Source organism: Actinia tenebrosa, unplaced genomic scaffold (genome assembly GCF_029948245.1).
Source record: "Actinia tenebrosa isolate PJP-AT-01 unplaced genomic scaffold, QUT_ActTen_1.0 PGA_scaffold3__52_contigs__length_22856419, whole genome shotgun sequence".
Lineage (NCBI taxonomy): Eukaryota > Metazoa > Cnidaria > Anthozoa > Actiniaria > Actiniidae > Actinia > Actinia tenebrosa.
Window position 1 is genome coordinate 17,795,981 of NW_028292580.1, and position 24,693 is coordinate 17,820,673.

The window sequence follows — 24,693 nt, forward strand, 5'->3', positions numbered from 1 at the left end:
AGACTCTCTGTAAATTCTTATAGTGGGGAACCTCGTCGTTTGACTTATGTTACATAAATAATAAAATCCCGCTTTACACGTGTTCGTCACATGTGTACTCTTAGTAAAATTGCTATCAAAGCACTTAACACCCACGTTTCTAATGGAAGCATCCTTGGCAGAGGTTAACTTTCTTAGACGATTTTGATTGTCTGGTCGTTGCGGTTTCATCACAATGTGGAGTACAGACACGGAAGGTATGGGTTGCCTGTGTTTGTTAAGTTCACCTGCGGTGGTTTGTGATCATTAAAATCATTATAACATAAACATCTGTGTATCAGTGCTCATTACTTCCTTAGGTAAGCCAACTCCCTGTTATTTCGTATTAAAGGTCCTATTTGAATTGTTCCAAGGCAAAATGAAGGTTGTGCTTGCGGTATTCGTTCTTCTAGGTAAGATATATAAACAATACATATTAACTTTTTAAAAATGAATCAAGTGTGATGTTTCAATCGCTGTAAAGCAAGGGCCACTGTAAAGCCATCACCAAACGCATAGTATCGCCCTGGAAGCATGCAATTAAACCATGGCTGTTGAATAAAGTCATTTTAAGATTTGCTCCAACATTTTTATGTAATGCGAATTTTTATTAACCTTTGTGTAATGGCCTTTTTTCTGCCCTCCGCTCTGGCCTTCTGCCGCCCTACGGAAGGAAGGAAAGTAACCTCTGCTCGCAGGGTAATGCTTATTATGCTCTGAAATCTTAGAAGTAGTTTCGCTGTTCAAACCATTTGGTAAGGGAATCAATTCCCGTCGTCTTTTTGACTAAGCCAACGACGACAAGACGAATTGGATTGCAAGATGATGCGGAATCGTACTGTAATAGTTTTACTGATATTCGCTTACAAATATTCTGGACCAGTGTAAATTTATTAACCAAAGCTGACATGGAATCTCCAATGATTCAGAAAAGTCAATGGATATGATTTAAACCAATTTGTGTTTTTGTCGGGCCGCAGATTTAAAGTATAACGTCGATGCTCGAGGGTTTCGTGATTCATAGGGTAGAGAATTCGTCAGGAACAAAATATAAATTTGAGAAATTTGAACCACAAAAAAAGCAGCATTTTCTCAATGTGCATTTTTTCTGTCTATATTTTCTGAGGCTACACTAGCTACCTAAATATTTATGATGACCATTGTTTCAATTATTTGACCGACAACAACGATATGAAATCATACATTTTTAATATGAAGAATAATATGCACACTGTACAGCTAGTTATCAAGCTGTCCATCGCGGTTAAACGCAGGCTTACCGTTTTAAGTGTGATTGACTGGTTTCCCCACACCTCTTCCCCTCCCCCCCCCCCCCCCCTCCCCTCTTCCTCCACGACCTCCACCACGCCATTCCACCCCCTCGCCACGCCACCTCCTGCACATCCCCACCCCCCTCCCTCAACCCCTTATATATGGTTCTAGGAAACTGAACATGCGTCGTTAAACACGACTTTTTCCGGTAACAAGGTTATTATGTCCGTAGAATTACTGAATGACCCACGTTTATTTTATTTTTAGATATGCTTTTGTTGGCTAATACATTGGAAAACTACACGATTGTCCATATAGTCAACATATCGGATTGGAACCTGACAGGTTTGAACACTTATTTAACTATCATCGTTGTGATTATCGTCAGGAGTTTTCAAATTAATATGTTATCGAAGCCACTAGACCTCTTTACCTTGGGCGTAATGTTTTCCCGTTTCAGACCACGTGTCATTCCCTAGAATATCATTCCTTTGTGAAACGGTTAGTGCATGATAAGACACATGAATATGGATACAACCCAAACAAATAGTCTTATTCTCAAGAGAATGACACCTGTTCTGAAATGCGAAAACATTAACGCCCATTTCATTTTATAAAGCAAACTCTGGACCCTCTTCTATTCAAGATTAAATACTCAGTTTGTTCGATCAGGATAACATTAGAACATCTAAACGTATCTGCCCGAAATGCCGTAAGACTAACACTCTTATACTGTGTGCCAATGTTAATCGGAATATATTTGTATTTTTTCATACTTCTCTTTTTGCTTTCACGAATCGTTATTATTTCATCAATATATTATAAGTTCTTTCTTATAGGTTTTTGGGGTTGGGCTTGGTGGATAGCCTAGAAGTAGCGGATTTCGTGTCGTATTGTTGGTCCGCCATGTATACATGCATGTTTTTGCGTAATAAGTCTGTAAAATAATGAAATAAATAATAAAATAAAAATAAAGAGTTCTATTTCACCGGTTATGCATACCGCTCAAAAAAAAAAAAAAAAAAAAAAAAAAAGCTCAAAAATATTCTATAATTTAATATATTTTTTAAAAGCCCAAATAATAAAAGATCTAGGTGTAGTAGTGGGGAGCCATTTGCCCCTTCCTTTTCAAAGTCCTGGATCCGCTACTATGGTTTACAGATTCGTGAGATTTTATTTACTTGCAAGCAATTTCTTGAGAAACTTCTCAATTTTATGTTTCTTTATCACATAATGCAGAAAATTCTTAGAGTATTTTTTAACTGTTCTTCGTATGCAGATGATGTCATAGCCGCCATCTTGGATGAATTGAACAAAAGAATTGTCAATGAATTCTTTTGTTATATCATCCAACTTGGCCGTCGTGTCTTTTGTTATTTCATTGCCCTGTAAATGACACCGAATCGAATTATGGCGAAAAATATGAATAACTATTGTTGTGCACTGACGAGTGACTGACTAGACTCGCTTAATTTCACGTGAAACGATAAAACGTTTTCGCATGCAGAAGAGGTTAGTCTCCCTTCCACAAACATGATTCTTAGCGTTAAAATAAAAAGATGGTCTTCATGTGACGTCATACGGAAATAGCCTAATAAATTAGCCTGATAAAAATACTAATCGGTTAACGCATGTTTCATCTATTTTGATAATCGTTTTTCATTTTGTCAGGTAATGTAGATGATAGAAATAATAGCCCATTTGGAAACTGCAATGCAAGACAAATGTGGAAGATATATACCACTTGTCACACTCCCCTTATTATTGGTATGCAGAAGAAGAAACCAGTCATGTAAGTAGGTTAGTTAACGGTGACACACTGAGGACGGCTTGCAATTTCTTAGTATCCTAACTATAAATCCCCCCTTTACATTTCACCTGTTAATCTACGAACCAACCAACAAACCAAACAACCACACAGACAACGAACAAACCAACCCACTAACCAACCCACCAACCCACCAACCAACCCAACCCACCAACCCACCAACCCACCAACCCACCAACCCACCAACCCACCAACCCACCAAACCAACCAACAACCGGCCGACTGACCGACCAACCAACGAACAAAAGAGCAAACGAACGGGCAAGCGACCAAACGGACGTGGATGGATGCATGGATGCATGGATGCATGGATGGATATGTAGATGATACCTGTTCTTTTTTTCTTCAAATCTTTCGATAAGTTCATGGAAATTTTTATTTCCTTTTTCAGTTCTTTGATTGAACGAGAATTGAAATGTAAGGTGAACCTTTGGAGAGCAGCAAAGCGTTTCCAATATTTAGAACATATTGAATACCCCTACAGTTCCTTTTTAAATGAGAAGAATGTGAAAGAATTGCGTGAAACGGCTCGGCTCCTTGAAAAGCCAATCTACCAGATACATCCTTGTTCCATTTCAAAGGACAAGTACGTGGAAGAATTAAAAAAGTGCAATTCTAAGATGCAGGCAATGTGGAAAAACGACACTGTTGACCCAAGGATCTGTAGGTTAGTCGAGTAAAAGTCCTCATATACATTATTTTGTTGTTGTTGTTGTTGTCGTCGTCGTCGTTGTTGTTATTGTTGACTGTCTAAATCCGAAGTTATTTGTCGGCCAGAAGATCCGAAAAGTAAAAACTATGCCCAGGACCTTGAATATACGAACCGAGGCCGTTACGCCAAGTTTTGTTTTAAAGACAGAGGGCACAGTTTTTCCCTATCCAGACCGACTTTAGGACCACCGAGGTAAATAACTTTTTTTAGATTTTTAGAACACCGGGCAGAAAGCAATATTTATCCATTAGTCATCGAGCACGAATAGGCTTTTGATTCAAAGGCCATGAGGGCGAGAGGACTAGCATGGGTGGCGTTCGCGGCTAACGCGTCGTCTTTCACCGCTGTAAGTCCAACGGCTCGGGTCGCTGGTTCGAGCCCTGCGGTCGATACATATTAATTGAGTTTGTTTGATGTGTTGTTTTCCCCTATGCTACGAGGGTTTTCTCTGGTTTCCTCCCTCCGTAAAAATCGACATGTGAGATGAGCGTTGTGTGCATAGAATATTAAATGTAGTGGTAGTGCGTGTGAGCGAAAAGTGTCCCCAATTAGTGCGAAAGCGCTAGAACGACTAGACACTTAAATAAAGTGATTTTTTTTTTAATTGCTTTAGTAAAATCCAACAAGTTGGTCAAATATATAGATGCAAATATTTTTTTGGTTTTGAAAGCCGGCACTTTTCGTTATAAGTATGATATAACTTATAACCTAGTAGTAGTTCATCCAATCAGAATGCAGCATTGATGATAGACCACGAGTTGGATTTGACTAAGAAAATATACCTTAGTTATCTCAAACAACTTCTTTTCTCTTTCAGAGAATTCGCCAAAACAAAAAAATGCCAAAAGCAGCTTGTCGATACTAAATGTAATTACACTGGTGAAATTAAAATTTTCAATGACTTTTTGTTTGGGAACTACAACCCGTTTTGCCCTGGCGGAGTGGACATCACAATTACAAGTGGAGCTACCTTTTGTAAACCCTTTGGTACAATTGCCTTGACTACAATACTTTTGCTTGCTATTCTGCTAGGCCAGCAGTGAGAGAAACAGGAACAGTCATTACCGATTCTGCAAAATAAATATTAATTTCTGGATTCGTTAATCTTAATACAGCCAAATCTCTGTTAAACGGTCAACCGCGGGAAATAGCCAAATGCCTGCTTAATAAAGGTTGACCACTTAATAGATGTGTCCGCTTAATAGAGGTTGGCCACTTAATAGAGGTTGGCCACTTAATAGAGGTTGGCCACTTAATAGAGGTTGGTCACTTAATAGAGGTTGGTCACTTAATAGATGTTGACCACTTAATAGAGGTTGGCCACTTAATAGAGGTTGACCACTTAATAGAGGTTGACCACTTAATAGAGGTTGGTCACTTAATAGATGTTGACCACTTAATAGAGGTTGGCCACTTAATAGAGGTTGACCACTTAATAGAGGCTGGCCACTTAATAGAGGTTGGCCACTTATTAGAGGTTGGTCACTTAATAGAGGTTGGTCACTTAATAGAGGTTGGTCACTTAATAGAGGTTGACCACTTAATAGAGGTTGGCCACTTAATAGAGGTTGACCACTTAATAGAGGTTGGCCACTTAATAGAGGTTGGTCACGTAATAGAGGTTGGCCACTTAATAGAGGTTGGCCACTTAATAGAAGCTGGTCACTTAATAGAGGTTGACCACTTAATAGAGGTTGGCCACTTTATAGAGGTTGGTCACTTAATATAGGTTGACCACTTAATAGAGGTTGGCCACTTAATAGAAGCTGGTCACTTAATAGAGGATGGCCACTTAATAGAGGCTGGCCGCTTAATAGAGGTTGGCCACTTAATAGAGGTTGACCACTTAATAGAGGTTGACCACTTTATAGAGATTGACCACTTTATAGAAGTTGGCCACTTAATAGGGGTTGGCCACTTAATAGAGGTCGATTTAATACAGCTCAACTTTATGCAACGGTAAATATGAGGAAATCTTCGAGATTGACGAATTTAATAAATGACGCCAGAAGATAAAAGATTAAATAATTTATATAGCGCCCTTTCTATATGGATATAGTCAAAGGCGCTCTACATTGAGTTGTGAATGACGGATTGCTTTTATGCAATTTACAAGCATAAGAGATGGTTAGTATGAAATGTAGGTCACTGCCAGGGTTTCATTACGTCTTCAGTGGTTCTTTTACACCCCTCCGATATTGGTTAGTAATGATGAAGTGTGGAGAGACGGGAGCGCCATTTAAAGTGATCATCCGAGCCACCTGAAGGTCTAACCATTTGCAGATGTAATTACAAAGGCAGCACCTTCTTCTAAGCGCGTACTTTGAAAGATATTTCTTTGACACGATGCAACCCTTTATCATAGATATAAAATTTCGTTCAAACTCTGATAATATCTTTATAAAAGTTCGAGACTAAGTTTAAGAAGGAACAGACAGCCACTAGCAAACAATATCTTTTTCCATTAAAGCGGATTTCTAATTAGTATTCTAATAAGAAGTGTAGGTTTTTAGAGTGCTGCAATGAAAAAGTCTCCCAATGGCTTGCCTCACAGTGGGAGGATCGCCTTAATAAACTAAACAAAAAAAGAATTGCTTTATTAAAGGAGAACAGAACAAAACAGAACAGAACAGAAGAAGATAAAAGAACAGAACAGAACAGAACAGAAGCATACAAGGGAAAAAAATAATAATTAAACAAATTAGAAAATTAAAATTAATCTTCGATTTTGGAGCCATGTCAACATTGTTCAATCGATCCTTAGAAGTACTATTTCTCCTCTTTTTTTAATCAAAACGTTTTTAATTAAAAACTCCAAGTAAGTAGACATCACAAACTGGGAAAAAAAAATAATTTATCGTATTAATTAATAAGAAATTCAGCCCTGTCGATGTCAAACTGTCAAAGATGTTTTATTAAGAGAGGTGATAATTTCAGAAAAATCATAGTGGCAGTTCTGGCGGCGTAGTCTTAACTTGTTGTATAAGTTTTGGCAAGAACAATGTTCGAGATATACTCCATCATCGTAAAGTTTTGCGTTTTCATATTTTACTTGAAGGAAGGTAAGATGTTAACTTTAATAAGCTACTATATTGCAAATATAAAACACCTCATAGCGACTGGCAGCTGTGAAAAAAGGGCAAGAACTGAAAATCATTTTTCTTTTCATTTTGATCGTTTGGTTATGATTTGAACTAGGAGTATTCTCTGCGCACGCTTTGCTAATTAAAACCAAAGTTTTCTTTTCTATTTTATGAAGATCGTCGAGTTTCTCGGACAGATGGCAACAATAGTACTCTCTCGATAAGGCTGCGTTCATAATGTATGGCAGGGGGGGCAGGAGAAATTGAGGGGGAATTGAGAAAATGTTGGTAAGAAAAAGGGAGGGCATGGGACAACTTTTATCAGAAAAATGGGGGGGGGGGTATTCACAATTTTTGGAAGAAGCTACAAGCCTTGCTTAGGGGGTATTGCATGACTTTAAGGGGGGGGGGTTATTCTGGACATTTCAAATTTTCACCTGCCCCCCTCCGCCATACATTATGAACGTAGCCTAAAAATAAGAAGAAGAAAGAAGAAAATGATGATTGCTATAAATCGTAAAATGTCGGACAGCTTTAAAAAATTCATTTGATCTTCAAAAGGCGACATATTTTATTTCATTTTTACTTTTGACAGACTAGTTTGACATTCACTGAACATCTAGGAATCATTTCTAAAGATTCTCAAATTACTATCATTTTTTTGAACGATGACTTCCCATTCCAGTGTATAGTACCTCTTTTATGATAATTGAAGATTTTAAATCTAACTAGACCTGCCTACAAAAACTGAAAGAGCTAGCACTTTAAAATGATCAATGAACGTAGGAATGAAATTGGAAATGCATAGATATGGGGCGCCGATCCAGTCAATATTCTCATCATTCTTCAAAAGCTTCAAAAGCAAATTCAGTCCCACCAAAAATTGAATATAATCACCATAAAAGCAAATTCATAAAAATACAATAAGCCATGAAATAAATGATGAGAATATTGACTGGATCGTCGCCTCATACATAGCAGCCAATTTACCTAAAAGTCTTATAGTTCTTAAGGGATTTTATATATGTTTTTTCAATTTTACCAAACATTATATTCTATGCATTTTAGATCTTTATGGTGCAGTATATTTGCATATTACAACACCGTCAGAGAGTTCACGTAACAGGTGTGGGGGAAAGAGAGAGGACCGCAATGTTGTGATCTCGAGTAGTGTTTATTTTGCAAACAAATAATAATGATAAAAAACAAACAAGCGACAAGAATTGACTTAGCCCAGTAGCAAAGATTTTAAAATAACAGTCTATGGAAGCATTGGTTTTTTTGACGTAAAAAGCCCCCTGATAGCTTGAACATATAGAACTGCCTATTTAAAAAGGCATTGAATTTTCAATTTATTTATTCGGTTCTTCATCTAGGAGGGAGGAGTGTAGTATATATTTGCATATAACTCCCCGAGAGAGCTCACGTGACAGGAGTGGGGGAGAGTAAAGAGACCGCCATGTTGTGAGCTCGAGTAGTTTTTTTGGGGAGGGGGGGGAATAAAGAACATAAAATATGCTAATGAGATGCCGACATTTTGAAAGTTGTGTATATGAAAATGCAAGTTTTAATAATTAACTAACGCGTTTCAAATATTTATTAATGCATTCATAGGTGCACATTCGTTATCCTGTTCTTTTGATGATGGATTGTGTGGATGGAAGTTTCCAGAAGGTTACTTGAAGTCATGGATAGTTTACAAGGATGACAGTAAGTCGTTTATTTTGTTTTCAACTCCATATATTAATAATCCTAGTCAACTGTGGGTGATCAAATTCAGGTGGAATATTGGTATTCAATTTGGTCCACTTTTACTCAAATACAATACCATTACATTTAATATATTAATTTTGATAATTATTTGAAATATGAAAATATAAACACATGTTAAGGGTCCTCCTCTCCTCTTAATTCTCTTCTCTTCTCTTCTCTTCTCTTCTCTTCTCTTCTCTTCTCTTCTCTTCTCTTCTCTTCTCTTCTCTTCTCTATACATACGTAGATAGTATCAAGCTCCTTAAAATTTGTCCAAATGTTTTTCATATTGTAAGAATATTGATAATTAAAAACACAATCAAAAACGATAACTTGGCTAACATGGATAACATTTCCCCCCGGATTCTCATTTCAGGCAATCCTTACATTGCTATGCCGTACACTGGATACTTATCATTCCCGCTTAAGGTAGAGATGATTTACCCAAACTTTACAGGCTCAGGATTTTTATCCTTTTCGGTTTGTATATCTGGTTTGGGTACTGAGCTAAATATGATGGTTGGGAAGAAAAGAGTTTTGAGGCTTCATAGCATACAAGAAAACAAGAACTATGGTATGTGTGAATGGCACCAGAGAATGACTGCTATAAATTCAAGCAAAGAATCGGTACGTACTACGCACGGACAGCAGAAGGAAGATAACAAAAACAACAACAAGACACAACAATAACAACAAGACCAAAACAAACCAACAGACAAACAGATAGACAGACAGACAGACTGACTGACTGACTGACTGACTGACTGACTGACAGACAGACAGACTGACAGACTGACAGACTGACAGACTGACAGACTGACAGACTGACAGACTGACAGATTGACAGACTGACAGATTGACAGACAGACAGACAGACAGACATTATATTAAGACAGACAAATTAACTAACAAGCAAAAAAATGTGATGAAAAATATGTACAGGCGACGAACAATATATCAAACGAATTTTTCCCATTAATTATTTATGTGTATATTTTTATTTCTCAACTTAAAGTCATCTAACACGAAAACATTTTGGGATTCCATTCACTCCTTCACATAATGTTTTGAATAACGCCTTCCATTTCTTTATCTAAATAGTCGGGTGAAGACATAAACATGACACAAACCAATATACCCTTAGGCTGCGTTGATAATGTATGGCAGAGGGGGGCAGCTGAAATTGAGGGGGGATCGGGAAAATTTTGGTAGGAAAAAGGGGGGATGCACAATTATTGGAAGAAGCTACAAGCCTTGCTTTGGGGGGATCGTATTTTTTTTGCGTGACTCTAAGGGGGGTGTTAAGAATTATTCTGGACATTTCAAATTTTCACCTGCTCCCCCCTCCCTCTGCCATACATTATGAACGCAGCCTAATTAGATTGGTAGGTTAGCCATGCTTTGAATGGAATCAATCCAGACGTTGTTTCACTGGCTGGATGAAAATTGACATTCGATGCTCCACCTAAGGTTCCGTTGGGAAAAAAACTTTTATGAGCAACAAACCAGTCCTTTAACAAACTGTTATTTGTTTGAAACATTTCTTTAGATATCCATAGAAAGTTTAACAATGTATGCTGGCCTCCCAGGAATAGTTGCTTTAGATAATCTTATATTTTCTGAGCAATATGGTAAGTTTTTGTCAGAAACTCATTAGGGGAGTTGAAACGTGTAAGAGTCATAAATTTCTTTAGTTGGATGCTTCGGAATATTCAACGTTTTTTCTTGGCTTTTCTTTTTTCTCTTTCCTTGCAGTAAATCACGTCCTCTTGCTATAGAAAATATCAAAACTAATTTAAAGACAGTGTCATTCTCTAGAACATCATTTCTTTGTTTAACGGTTACACTTGACACTTGAATATGGATACAACTCAAACAGAATCTTTTTCTCAAGAGAATGACACGTGTTCTAAAATGGACAAACATTACGCCTAAGGTAAATAGGTCTATAAGTCGTAGAAACATAAGCATATCTGAAGCATAACGTCATCATTCACAAATAACACTTTTCATCAGCAGGGATCAAAACTCATTAACACTGAACATCACGTCTGCCATCTTGCTTAGAAAGGCAGGAGCGAAATATTTCCATGGTATTTTAATATTGAAATATTTTTGTGGTCGCGCATGGTCATATTCCTCTTATGCCTGTGTTTATGTCAATTATAAAAACTAGGCAATATTTCTAAAAAAATCTTGTGTCCAGTTTAATAGGGATACCGAGTCGAGAGCTAGCACCTCCTAAACATTGATATTTATTATTTCAGTTATTTCCCTTAATTCCCTTTCGCTTCAGAAACCAAATGTCCTCCATTACAGGCTCCTGTCGATGGCTTTATGAATTGTACATTGGGTAATCAAGTAAATAGCACATGTCAATTCAAATGTAAAGACGTTCGTCACGTAATTGGATCATCCAATCGAAGATGTCTTCCAACAGGAATGTGGTCTGAGCTTAACGTGCTCTGTGATGGCAAGTGCATTTTTATCGGCGACGAGGTTGCTTTAGTTTAAAAGAGTACCTTATTATTTTTCTCTTTTTCTTTTTTAAACTATTTTCACAAAGGACCAAGAATGCGCTTAAGGAATTTCAAGATATATAAATCACCACAAGAAGGAGAAGTTCAGATGCTGGTCAATGGCTCTTGGGAATCGGTCTGTAGAGGCTCATTAAAAGACAAACATATTTCAAGTATGCTTTGTCGATCACTTGGTATGGGAAGCAAGGGGATTTCTATCGAGAAATTCCCAAATAAGAAGCTCAACACTGCTTGGGTGGTCATCAACAGATGCAGTGGTAGTGAGCAGAACATTCTTGATTGTGAGAGATTAGTCATAGGAAGACATACCTGTGCAAGCAGTCAAGTGCTCAACGTAATTTGTGGGAATGCATCATGTAGGTGAAACCCTGTAGATCTGTTAATAAAATTATTATTTTTACGTAATTTGTGGGAATGCATCATGTAGGTGAAACCCTGTAGATCTGTTAATAAAATTATTATTACGACATTGTTTGCATACAAGAGCATACAATCTCACCAACGTGTGCGTTTGCTTCTTGATAAAAATCACCGTAAAAACGTATTTTTATCGTTATCTTTATTATGTTTAATTTCGTTATCTTTATAATTATCAGTTATCCTCATCATCATCATCATCGTCATCAACAACATTATCATCATTATCATCATCATCATCATTAATCGATCCCTTTTTAATTATCATTATCATCATTATAATCATAATCACCATCACTATTTATTATTATTATTATCATCGTCATCATCATTACTGTCATCATCATTACTATTACTATCATCATCATTATTAATATAATTATTAATACCATTATTATAAGCAAGTCAATTGTATAGGTTTTCTTAAGCTCTCAGCCATTTCTCTATTTCAAGATATCGACAATTGTTCATACGTCTAGGTCCTGCCAACTGCAGCTGCACTTTCAAGGACTTCTCCCATAAAGTAGAATGTGGACCTCCAGCAACTGTTCGCCTGCTGCAAGACCTTCCCTATTATACTACAGGATTGTAAGTTATTCTTCCAAAATACGTGCGTGTATTACCCTTTGATTAAGACAACAGCTCTCAGGACTCAAACTATCGACAAAAAAAATAACATCATGTTAGCCATTTATATAAATATGGTAATTACTTCCTTTCATAACAAATCATTTCGCCGTATTTTCCAGGTAGTAGAGGATTACTTGTTTGTTTGCTTTGGAATCACACTGCAAAAAAGCGAAATCACTGTTCAAAAAAAAAAAAAAATTATTTTAGTAAACATATAAATAAAATGAAAAAATCCAAACTGCACTCGAACCCATTCTATTTCCTATACAAACAATCTGCCTGTAGCCTGTATATCAGTTGCTGTTGTTGTTGTTGTTTATTTTATCTATTTCGGAGTGGACAAACAATTGACTTCGCAGAATCCTTAATTCGCAACAAAATGCAGCGTCCTTAATTAGTGAAATGCAACACCCATTTCTTCGTAAAATCATTACAACGGCACTTGATGCTACGACCATCTTACTTCCAAAAGCTTCATAATTGATCCAGTCTCTCATATTGCCATTCCCTTGAATATTCTTCATACTTTGTCATTATAGGATTTTACGAAACATTGATTTGAGCAGCATTAACAGTTATTCCTTTGACCATCTTCCCTTATTGACCTCCTTGTAAGTACAATATTATCATATAACTATATATAGTTTCTTTTTTGCATAGAATAAGTGTCAGGGTAGATTCAAGAAGGGGACAGGGAGGAGGGAGGGGAAGGGGAGGAGGAGGGGTGGGGGGGGGGGTTGTGTAAAAATTCGGCGCAAGACAAATCTCACCGTTGACTATTCATAAAATCTCAAATTATGGTTTACACAAATGTTATTTTTTGCGTTCTGGACGTTTTTTTGGACCAAAAGGGTTTAATATATGTGCATAACCTACCCAGACCCCAAAGTAAAAGGAGCTGGAGGGACGCGGCTTCATCGACTGATAAGTCTTACGTCAAGTAGTCTTGTAGATAAGGGCTTTGGTTAGTCAATAACTAACTAGACTTATGTATGATCTTCAGAACACTTACTAATACAAATATAAAGAAAATCGAGGCATTTGTGTTAAAGGAGCAAATAACACTTAAGGATATGTAAGTATTGGAGTCATTAAGGTTAGAAAAAAATTCCATTGTACGTTTTCCCCCCTCCTCGGTGATCTAATATGACAGAGTTGATGTTCGAGGGCGTAAATTTCTTTTCCGACCGAGCAAGGGTCATCAGTTTTAGCCCAAGGCTCTGTTGTTTTAATGGTAGTTTTTGGTGATTAACTCTACTGAAGTAAGTAAATATCAAAAACAAAATAGAGCTACATGAAAGGAAAAATAGGTTGTAACATCATAAATACGTTACAACGTCCATAGATACTTTAATTAATGTTTGTTTTTACTTGTTTAGAATCATTCAGAAAAACAAAGTAAGTAATCTTGCTGATATTCGTCTGGACGACTTGAAGCTCATTAAACTAGGGGATTTAAACTAAGTATCTGCGCAGATATGGTTGATATATCACAGGGCGTAATGTTTTGTCATTAATTAAGACTACGCGCCCAAGATGAAAAAGTATATTGAGATCATTTGGGAACCACTACGAATATATGTATTTGCCAATCTCGTAGTTTTGGCTAAAATTCATCTTCGGAAAATAGTAACGAAGAAAGTAACCATCTACTATCTATTCATGACAGCATCTTCTTGAACAACATTCCTTCAGCTCTGAATAGTCAAGAAAAGACCCACTGGTCTTACATAACTAGACACATTGACTACAGGTAAGTAAGTCATGAAGGCATTGTGGATAATAGTGTCTTGGATGTTTCGTTCGTTCGTTCACTCGTTCTTTCTCTCGTTCGTTCGTTCGTTCGTTCGTTCGTTCGTTCTTTCGTTCGTTCGTTCGTTCGTTCGTTCGTTCGTTCGTTCGTTCGTTCGGTCGGTCGGTCGTTCGTTCGTTCGTTCGTTCGTTCGTTCGGTCGTTCGTTCATTCGTGCGTTCGTTCGTTCGTTCGTTCGTTCGCTCGGTCGGTCGGTCGGTCGTTCGTGCGTGCGTTCGTTCGTTCGTTCGTTCGTTCGTTCGTTCGTTCGTTCGGTCGATCGGTCGGTCGGTCGGTCGGTCGGTCGGTCGGTCGGTCGGTCGGTCGGTCGGTCGGTCGGTCGTTCGTTCGTTCGTTGTTCTTGTTTTTTTGTTTGTTTGTTTGTTTCTGTTTTTGCTTTAATTTTTCGAGTAATGAAATTGAGGGCTGAAAAAACTGAGATTAACATAAGTTTATTTTTTGTTGAAGTACGCTGGATCTTCAAGGGAATGAAATTAAGAATATAACAAAAGATGGCACAATAGGGAAAGAGTTTGTAACATACCTGTATGTATAAGTACGAATTCATATTTAGCCGACAGTTTCATCCAATAAGCTTATAGTCATTTCTCATTTACCAAATTAATATCTAAACAAATTCTGATGTTTCATTGCATTAGATGTGTTTGCCTTCAATCCACCTAAATGAATTTGCATGTGACGCTGGGAATGAGTTACTTGACGATTTTGTTTTTGTTTCCAGATATCTACAAAATAATAAAATTTTGTTCATCGAGGACGAAAGTTTCGAACACTTGTTTTTACTGAGGAGAATGTAAGTTAACTGTACCTGGATAATAGCCCACTTCTAGAAGCATCCAAAGTGGACTCTATTTTTTCCATAAAATTTTCTTTTTTATTTGCAAAGATTAGTTTTATTTCTTAAAGCCAATGGCGGTCATTATTGCATTCGGTCTAAGAATACCAAACCAGCTTTGTGAAGAAATGCAGTCTAGCATTCACTCCATTAAGAGGTCGTAGTTTGTAAATTAAAACCTACGAATATCAAAATGTAACCATTTTATAAGAAACTAGAAAATATATATATATATATTTTTTTAGTAACTTTACTATATTTTATTTACTTCTTTTTTCTTTCTTTCTTTTTTTCTATAGAGATTTAGCTGGCAACATGATCTTACGTATTACGGAAAAGATGTTTTCAAACAATGTGGAAAAGTTGTAAGATGATAAAATTACATTCACGTTGCTAAACGCTTACGCTGGAACACAAACAAACGACGGAACAAAATCAATCAATCAACCAAACAACGAGTCGGTGACCAACTATTGTAAACAAAGAACAAATAACATAACAAACGAACGAACAAACAGAATAGACCTCTACTAATAGGCATGTGTATGTTACGTCATAGCCGCCATCTTGGTTGAGGATAACAAAGCATTCGCAAAATTCCAAATTGAAATTGAAATTGAATTTGGAAATGGTTGCAGGCTTTCAAATATATCTTTAACCATACTCACTAGTTTAATTTTATTTGTTGTTTATCCACAGTCTAATGGGAAAATCTAACAACGCTTTACAAAACATGTAAGTTAGACTTGCGATTTAGTGTTTAATGTACGACATATCTTAGAATACGTTTATGCTTACTCGTATTGCTCTCTTCTCACGGCGCGACCTCTAGAACATCTCAACATCTTAATTTCACTAATAAAGTGTAAAACAAAATATGATATGGTATTTTTAAATACCATAAATAAAATAAAATAAAATGATTTATTAGTAAAAATCATTTTTCCTTTGCTTTTCTTCGCCAACAGTGATCTAAGAAACAATAACATTCATTTTGTCGATGAAAATACATTTCAGTCAATGGAAGGACTCGATTATTTGTAAGTTTTAACCTTGTGATGGACTGTGCTTTTAACTATCAAAATCAGCGCCTTTTCCCCGAAAATCGAGGACTGGATTTCTTTGCTGAAGAGCAAGGTTGATCAAAACGTGGATGCTAAAAGAAAGATATCTTGGAAGGTTAAGCAACTGATACCTTGGAGAACTAAGTAACATTTTTAGCCTTTATTTCTCTAATACTGCGCCATCTTTAAAGGGAGCCGTGCCTTTGCATCGAAGCGAAACGTAGGTTGGGTTTGCAAGTCTCTATCATTGCAAGCTCACTGACCGTTCGTCCGCTTTGACGCAAAGACACCGCTACCTTTCTAGATGGCGTCGGGAACAGTGAAGGAGACTATTGATACATGCACACAATGTGTGTCTACTTTTCGATTTTCGTAGCCTTTGCATTTCTGCATTTAATCTAACATATTCTTTGCTTCTTTCAGGGATATGCGTTACAACAGTCTTACAAACGTGTCCTGGAAAATTGCTGTTAAAGCAAAACTAACTTCTCTGTATGTTTCCGTAACTGATCACAAATTTATCATGACGTCAAATAACATAATTAATGCAATCGAATTAAGTTTAAGATGCCTCCGTAGGCTTTAGAAAGTCTTGAAACAGTGGGTAATAGAATTTTATAGCTGGTGTATTAAACTCGATTCGCCAGTCTCATCAAAGACCATGGGCCAAGGATTTACTTTCTTATAAACTGATCGCGTATGATGATACCATAGAAACGGTGCCTCAAAATAACTCAAAGGTTTTTTTTTAATCAAGAAAACCCCTAGTTTTCCACGGTTAATTTTCAAAACTTCGTATAATTAAAGTTCAATAGGTTATTTTTCAAATGGAAAGAAAGCATAAGATTAATCGGTAACACAATCTAAAATAACGCGAAATCGGGATTTTGATTTATAAAAAAATTGTGTAATACCGCATGTTATACTTTAATTTGCCGACTTACCTTCTTTTAAAGTATGAAATTTCAACTTATTTTATTTGATAGCTTATTCATGTATGATGTTATATATACAACTACGTGCAACGTGCTACATGCAACATGCAACATGCAACATGCAACATGCAACGCGCAACATGCAACATGCAACATGCAACATGCAACATGCAACGCGCAACATGCAACATGCAACGCGCAACATGCAACATGCAACGCGCAACATGCAACATGCAACGCGCAACATGCAACATGCAACGCGCAACATGCAACATGCAACGCGCAACATGCAACATGCAACGCGCAACATGCAACATGCAACGCGCAACATGCAACATGCAACGCGCAACATGCAACATGCAACGCGCAACATGCAACATGCAACATGCAACGCACAACATGCAACATGCAATGAAAGCTTCAACAAACGTTTGCAGCTGTATTCGTTAACAAGCCCAATCTCAAACCCAAATTAGGCTATTGTGACTTCTCTAACTAAAACATGATCAAAATCAATATTATCAAATTCATCTGTTTATTTATTTATTTTAGTTACCTTGGACACAATCTCCTTTGGAACAGTAAATATGAAATACTAAAAGCAATGCAGTATCTTATTTTCTTGTGAGTAGAATGCTAATGCTAAATGGCGGTGGCAAAAGCAAGCGGCGACAATAAAGGAATGTATTTTGTTTACACGAAAAATGACAATACAACAAACACAGCACAAAACTAAACAATCTAACGTACTTCAAAATGTCTTATGATATATATTTAAAGAGCTGTTATCATCATGAAAGTAACTTTTGGTATATAATTTGCTAAACAAGACCACATTTCGTTGTCATCGCGTGAACATCTTTAGCATTAGTTTAAATTATATGATTTTATATATTAAGTTATATATCTTACATGAATTTTTTAAAATCTTGATTGTTAAACGGGTGAATTGTTTTAAACGATTCTCAATTACATTTGATATTCAGGGACATCAGTTTCAATCACTTAGCAAAAATAGACAAAGAAATGTTCAAGGGAGCAAAAAGAATATTGTTCTTGTAAGTCATCATTAGTATGTAATGTGAGGAAAGTATAATGACATACAAACCTACAAACCTACAAACCTACAAACCTACAAACCTACAAACCTACAAACCTACAAACCTACAACCTACAAAACCTACAAACCCTACAAACCTACAAGACCTACAAACCTACAAACCTACAAACCTACAAACCTACAAACCTACAAACCTACAAACCTACAAACCTACAAACCTACAAACCTACAAACCTACAAACCTACAAACCTACAACCTACAAAACCTACAAACCTACAAACCTACAAACCTACAAACCTACAAACCTACAAACCTACAAACCTACAAACCTACAAACCTACAAACCTACAAACATACAAACCTACAACCTACGAACCTACGAACCCACAAACCCACAAACCCACAAACCCACAAACCCACAAACCCACAAACCCACAAACCCACAAACCTACAAACCTACAAACCTACAAAACCTATAAACCTACAAACCTACAAACCTACAAACCTACGTATATACAAACCTACAAACATAAAAACCCTACAAACCTACAAACCTACAAACCTACAAACCTACAAACCCACAAACCTACAAACCTACAAACCTACAAACCTACAAACCTACAAACCTACAAACCTACAAACCTACAAACCTACAAACCTACAAACCTACAAACCTACAAACCTACAAACCTACAAACCTACAAACCCACAAACCCACAAACATCGCAACGATCAGAGTGGTTTTATTGCAAAAAAGTTTGGATTAGATGCTGACGCTATTCAATGTTCGATAAGAGTACAGACCATAGAAAAGGGACCTCGATTTGTTTTTAACCTAAAAAAATTCACTAACACGCATTTTCCCGACGTTTCTTTAGCGATCAAAACAACCAACGGAAAGAGTGCACGTTCGTTGACGTCAACACTCATTTGTCTGCCCTCTTATTGATTATGACAGATAGCCAATCAGCGAGCGAGAAATTAACAATTTGTAGCAAAAACTGATTATTCGTTTTCATTGTAAAACCTTTTCCTTGTAACAGGTCTGCGACAAGTGCTGATATTACAGAAATCGAAGACTTAGCATTCCAGAAACAGAAATCCCTATATTATCTGTAAGTTATTTATTCAATGACCTTAACTGATTATTTGAAATATACTGATTATAGTGTAAAGCTTTCCTAACAGCCGAGCTTTATACATTTTTATTGGTCTTTCAGATTTTTGGATGGAAACAAGCTAACAAAGGTTACAAAACAAATGTTTACTGGACCCAAAGATATTTTCTTTATGTAAGTTGAATTAGAAACATCCATTTTTCATAGTTATCTGGCCTCTATTGATAATGGACACCAATCTTGTTCCATTCTAGCATAGTTTTGAGTGTGTGTGTTGGGGGTGGGGGAGTGCGGGGGGGGGGGGGGGGTATCCTGGCAGGGGAAATCCAACCTTCCTGAAAATTATGAAATTGAGGCAATTTCATCGATTAAAGTCAGACCAAGGCATTAGAAACTCCTAACAAAAATCATTTTTGGCTTTAAATGTGAGGGAGGGGAGATTGATGGGGCAAGTTCCGCTGCTTCCTTGGTCTTTATCTTAAACCCTGTATAACTTATCACGGAATTAAGGATCAATTGCATTATACTTAAATACTTGATATTTTTTTCTGAACCGCGATGGTGAAACAGCAAACTTTTATATTCTGTTTCAAAACCACAGCTAAATATTTTCGAATCTATATCATTTTTGTAGTGTGCTCATTAAATAGCCCATGCGTTAAATCCCATGATAATGTTCTTCTACGCTTTTCAGAAGTCTTACCAATAACCCTTTGAACATCATAGACCAAGGAGCATTCAAGGAAATGAAAGGATTAGAAACCATGTAAGTTCTGATATTATAGATACTTACTAATGTAAGTTCAAGATAAAAAAATAACAAGACTTAAGCACGAACGTTTCGAAGTAGTCGTTACGTCTTCACTAAATAAAGTCATGACGCGATTTTGAAAAATCTATACTAAAATTTAATTCTTATCTAATTCTTTGCTTTTGGTAAAATAGTTCTTGTTGTTATATGCACACAGTGTAGCAAACACTTTAAAAGCTTTACACAGTAAACATCTTACATATATCGTAGAAAATGCTTGAGTTTGTTCACGTGCCAAAAATAAGATTAAACGGAGAGTTTGAGAGGAGTATTTTACTATACAGTTACGACAAAGTTTTTGAATTTTCAGCTATCTTATCAACACTAACCTGCATGTGATTGACATTGGTTCAACATTTGGTTCACCAAGGACAAGCATAGTTCTGTAAGTACTGAATAATGGCGTTTACCTTGAATCAAATTTGGGTGAATTTGTGATCCTCACCATAACATACGATCCCACAAGAAGTCCGCCGGAATTGTAACAACCAAGCCATTCCAAGTTATTAGCTGTTCAAGAGTTGTAGAAATGTGTTGTATTATTGGACTATTTTAGGGACGCTTCATTAGTAAATTGACATTTTATGCATCAAGAAACGAAAGTTTCAAGTTTCAAGTTTCCTCCTATCACTTTTATTTCATTCTTCACCACAGCAAGTGAAAAATACGTATGTGAGTAACCAGCTGAACGGTGAACGCGGCGCGCAAAGCATGAGTGGACAAAATGACCGGCCCTAGAACGAAGCAAACATGGCAGTAAAGTGATTTTATTATTATTCTTCCTTTTCATATTTCTCTTCCTTATAGAAACCTTTACTGTATTTTAGTCAAACTAAAACAGAAAAATAAGCAAAAGTTGGGTTACAGTTGCCTGGGAATAAGGGCCTGCGGCAAAACAGTTAAACGCGCTGTGATTGGCTGAAACAAAATTCAACGCTTACAGGAATAAAGTGTCTGATACAACCCCATGATGCAACGCGGCTTGCAACTCCGGAAGGGCTAATAAATAATACTAATAATAAAGGAATCCAATAATTTTCCCATTATTATTACTACTACTACTACTACTATTTTCATCTTTTCCCTGATTTTATTTTAGTACACCAATTAACTATTTTTATTTCGTTTTCTTTTCTTCAGTTCAAGCACGAAAATAAATATGGGAATGATTTTTTACAAATTCATTCGTTCTTTTTTGACGAGTTTCGGCTACACATGTATTCCACATAGTAATATAGAAGATCTATGTATTCCATGTGATCAGGGACATTATAAAACCAATACCTATGGCGAGCTCAAATGTCAAGAATGCCCACCGGGTAAATTTGTTTTTGTACGAAAACGTATATAAAAACTTTATTTTATAACTATCCCGTTACGGAGGTCTTTCATGCCGTAATGACGGTGACGGTGACGGTGACGGTGACGGTGACGGTGACGGTGACGGTGACGGTGACGGTGACGGTGACGGTGACGGTGACGGTGACGGTGACGGTGACGGTGACGGTGACGGTGACGGTGACGGTGACGGTGACGGTGACGGTGACGGTGACGGTGACGGTGACGGTGACAATTAACGGTGACGGTGACGGTGATGATGATGATGAGGATGATCATGACCATACTACTCATAATAATTTGATGGTCTGATGATGAAGATAAGATAGATAACGATATTAATAATAATAATAAAGATAGCGACATAATGATAATAATAATTATTATTATGATAACTTTGTAAGGTGGTTTTTATCAAGACGCGATTGCACACGTTGGCGAGATTGTGTACGGTCTTGGTTGTAAACAGTGTCCTGCAGGATCCTACGTCAAGCCGGAAAATGCTCCTGGGAAAACAATGGAATCGTGCTCTGCTTGTCTTAAAGGTGAATATTCACTCAGAGCAAGGGTGGATCCAGCCAAAATTTTAGGGGGGGGGGGGGGACTAATTGCGTTTCTTCCTTCGACACAAAGGAAAACTATAAAAAGAAGCATCTAATTCTTCGGTTTTGTTTTGTTTTGTTTTTCTGCTGAAGGAGGGCTTCAGCCCCCCTCCTTCTGGATCCTCCCTTGCAGAGTGACTACTTTGGCTGCATTTTTATACGACGTATTTCATGAGAGAGAAAAAACGAACATCAGTCTTTCAATAGCTTATACCATAAACAACTCAGACTTTTATAGAGAAATAGGCTATAAAGACATCAATTATTTCATACAGTTATTAAATAATTATGAAAGCAATGATACACCTGAGACCTATTTAACGTATTTCACCTGAACCTTTTTTGTCACTAACGTATACGAGTTCTTATCCTCAGGAACAAACCTACAACGACTGGCTGGATTCAGAGCCTGTCCTTGTCTGGATAACTACTTCCGTCTGGATCGTTTTGGCAAATGCGCAGCATGTCCAATTGGATATCAATGCAAAAACGAAACTATCAACTTACTTCCTGGATTCTACTGGATTTGGAAGGATGAAGAAAACAAACAGAACTACATCATGTTTTCCATCAAGCTACAGGAAGAGCACAAAGACCTTAACAATAGCTGGCATACATTCAATGGATCAATACCGAAGGCCTATCCTTGTCCATTTATTGGATCGTGCAAGGTAAGAGGAAGACGTTAATATGATATAAAAGGCATTTATATATCTGTAACTGATGAAACAGTGCATTTTCCAATCAAACATATTAACCATCACATTGAAATTTTGTAAAAGCATGAAATTCTTCTGAAAGTGAACTACCGCTATGAATTAAGGGTATCTACGTTTGTGGATATTTCAGGGAGGAATAGATAGCAAATGTTTCAATGGATACGAAGGTCCTTTATGTGCTATATGCTCTAAAGGCTATTACAGGATGTTCTCTGGATGCAACAAATGCCCAACTTTATATCTTTTTGTTGGCCAGTGCTGTGCTGTAGCAATTGTGGCTGGTATACTTGTGTTTGCTATAATCAAAGACAAGAAGTCTAATCGTGCTAATAGACGTTCAGTAAGTGACACTGTCTTCAGTAGTTTCAAGATTGTGATTGGATTCTACCAAGTGACAAGTGGTACTCTCAACGCCTATTCTTACATCAAGTGGCCTGCAGCACTCACCAAGCTGATGAAGTTTGCTGATGTGGTACAACTGAACATTTTCAAACTCGTTCCATTGGAATGCCTGAAACATTCCGTAAGGTTAACGCCATACGCTGGTCTTGTGGTTTATATCTCTTTAGATGCCATGGTCATTCTGATTGCAATTCTATATTTCTTCGTCAAAAAGGCCTTTACAAATATCAATCGTGATAACAAGAGGCTTTCCAAATGTAAAGCAAACTGCTATCGAGCAGTTTTCTTGGTCATTTTCATCACTTATCCTGCGACTTGTGAGAAGGTTTTCCAGGTTCTGCCATCCAGTTGCCATAAAGTGTGTGACAATGAGCAAGATTGTTCATGGTATCTTCAGTCAGACTATTCCTCGAAATGCTTTACAAGTTTCTATAACAGATTTGTCATCTTAGCCTACTTTGCACTCTTGATTCCAATCGGATTTCCTGTTGTCACAACCTTCTTCTTGTGGAAGTACTGCAAAAACAGTGGAAGTGACAAAGTTCATCTTAAAGTAAAGAAGAAGCGCTTCCAAGATGATGCTGCCGGCCATGAAATATCAGTTGGAATGAGGTTCCTTTACGAGAGCTACAGTGAAGATTGTTGGTACTGGGAGATAATCGAGCTTGTTCGTAAGGTCATCTTCACCTCAGTACTGGTGTATTCCGGTCAAGAGGGACGATTATTTCTTGGGGTCACCGCCATCTTGTCTGGTTTCTATGCAGTGTATTTTGCTCACACACAGCCTATTCCACATTTGTTTGACAAATGGCTTCATCTGGGTGCTCTGATGGCTACCATGGCCAACCAGTTCATGGCGATGCTGCTAAAGATCCCTGCAGAAACAGTTTCGACTTTGGTGGATGTGGAGAGTGACGCCATTGGTATTACCGTTATGCTGATGTTTGCCAATCTCTTCGTTGTTATTATTATTGTAGGTAAGTCTATATTTGACATATTAACTATTATAGGCATGCACGTAGGTAGTGTCTTTTAACTTTATAGCCACCTTTTGGAAGCTATGAGCGGCTACTAATCGATGCATATTAACTACCCTACAAAATAATAGATAAGGAGACATGAAGACCTAGCCGTTAGGCAAGACACTATTTAATCATCTATGGTTTAAAAATTTACAAAGCAACGCCAATTTAAAGAAAAAAATCCGTCGTATCTTTTAGGTGTATTTTGAAAAGTCCCCACAAGCATCCCCGAAATTTTTACCCTGGAGTCTCTCACACCTCCCTCCCCCTTTCGGAGCTCAGGGACGTCTGGTAACCGTTTTCATCATCTTTGTGTTCCAGTTCGCTATGTGTACGGTGTTTACTTCACAATGCAAGCCATCAGAGAGAACCCAAAATGCGATTTGTCATGTGTTCTCTCAGTGCTCCAGGTTGTAAACTTTGGTCAGGGTCATGATTTGTCCACAAAAAAAGGCAAAAAGACAGGACGAGAAGACAAGATTGAGCTCAGTAATACATAAATAGAACTCGATAAAATGCACGTAAAAGCAAAAGCTTATCATTAGGAATTTGTAAAGCAAACATTTAATAAGTGCAAAGTAATGCGTTGCGGAATACAATAGAGAATCATGTCGAAAAACTAGAACATTTCTTACTGTTCAAAGCCATTGTTTTTCATCATTAGAAAACCATTAAAAGAAATATAGATATAATAGTTTGCATAACTGAAGTAAATAAAAGTC

The 24,693-nt window shown here is 37.1% G+C and overlaps 3 protein-coding genes across 3 annotated transcripts; all 3 read left to right on the top strand.

The window, feature by feature from the left end:
- The first annotated feature begins 320 nt into the window (after positions 1-320).
- LOC148908785 (uncharacterized) lies at positions 321-5,915 on the top strand. Its single transcript, XM_089034761.1, has 5 exons — positions 321-431; positions 1,558-1,635; positions 2,962-3,082; positions 3,510-3,785; positions 4,648-5,915. The coding sequence occupies exons 1-5, from the start codon at positions 398-400 to the stop codon at positions 4,871-4,873; spliced, it is 735 nt and encodes a 244-aa protein (XP_088890887.1). The 5' UTR covers positions 321-397; the 3' UTR covers positions 4,874-5,915.
- An 884-nt stretch (positions 5,916-6,799) lies between these two features.
- Positions 6,800-13,716, top strand: LOC116301624 (uncharacterized). Its single transcript, XM_089035969.1, has 9 exons — positions 6,800-6,892; positions 8,528-8,623; positions 9,042-9,292; positions 10,215-10,296; positions 10,962-11,138; positions 11,232-11,561; positions 12,102-12,210; positions 13,256-13,327; positions 13,632-13,716. The coding sequence occupies exons 1-9, from the start codon at positions 6,832-6,834 to the stop codon at positions 13,714-13,716; spliced, it is 1,263 nt and encodes a 420-aa protein (XP_088892095.1). The 5' UTR covers positions 6,800-6,831.
- Positions 13,646-24,634, top strand: LOC116301630 (uncharacterized). The gene is made up of 18 exons (XM_089035970.1): positions 13,646-14,005; positions 14,512-14,589; positions 14,786-14,857; positions 15,199-15,264; positions 15,599-15,634; positions 15,868-15,939; positions 16,387-16,455; positions 17,451-17,522; positions 17,885-17,956; positions 19,003-19,074; positions 19,180-19,251; positions 19,772-19,843; positions 20,199-20,273; positions 21,029-21,207; positions 21,631-21,771; positions 22,204-22,499; positions 22,678-23,926; positions 24,293-24,634. Exons 4-18 carry the CDS (start codon positions 15,215-15,217, stop codon positions 24,469-24,471), a joined length of 2,706 nt encoding a protein of 901 aa, XP_088892096.1. The 5' UTR covers positions 13,646-14,005; positions 14,512-14,589; positions 14,786-14,857; positions 15,199-15,214; the 3' UTR covers positions 24,472-24,634.
- The last annotated feature ends 59 nt before the right edge of the window (positions 24,635-24,693 follow it).

Coding starts and splice junctions, on each gene's coding strand:
- LOC148908785 (XM_089034761.1), top strand. CDS start 398: ATGAAGGTTGTGCTTGCGGTATTCGTTCTTCTAG. Junction 432..1,557: donor TGCGGTATTCGTTCTTCTAG/GTAAGATATATA, acceptor TTTTATTTTTAG/ATATGCTTTTGTTGGCTAAT. Junction 3,786..4,647: donor GTTGACCCAAGGATCTGTAG/GTTAGTCGAGTA, acceptor TTTCTCTTTCAG/AGAATTCGCCAAAACAAAAA.
- LOC116301630 (XM_089035970.1), top strand. CDS start 15,215: ATGATCTTACGTATTACGGAAAAGATGTTTTCAAACAATGTGGAAAAG. Junction 19,075..19,179: donor CAGAAATCCCTATATTATCT/GTAAGTTATTTA, acceptor TTGGTCTTTCAG/ATTTTTGGATGGAAACAAGC. Junction 20,274..21,028: donor CCAAGGACAAGCATAGTTCT/GTAAGTACTGAA, acceptor TCTTTTCTTCAG/TTCAAGCACGAAAATAAATA.
- LOC116301624 (XM_089035969.1), top strand. CDS start 6,832: ATGTTCGAGATATACTCCATCATCGTAAAGTTTTGCGTTTTCATATTT. Junction 8,624..9,041: donor GATAGTTTACAAGGATGACA/GTAAGTCGTTTA, acceptor TTCTCATTTCAG/GCAATCCTTACATTGCTATG. Junction 13,328..13,631: donor CAAATAACACTTAAGGATAT/GTAAGTATTGGA, acceptor TTACTTGTTTAG/AATCATTCAGAAAAACAAAG.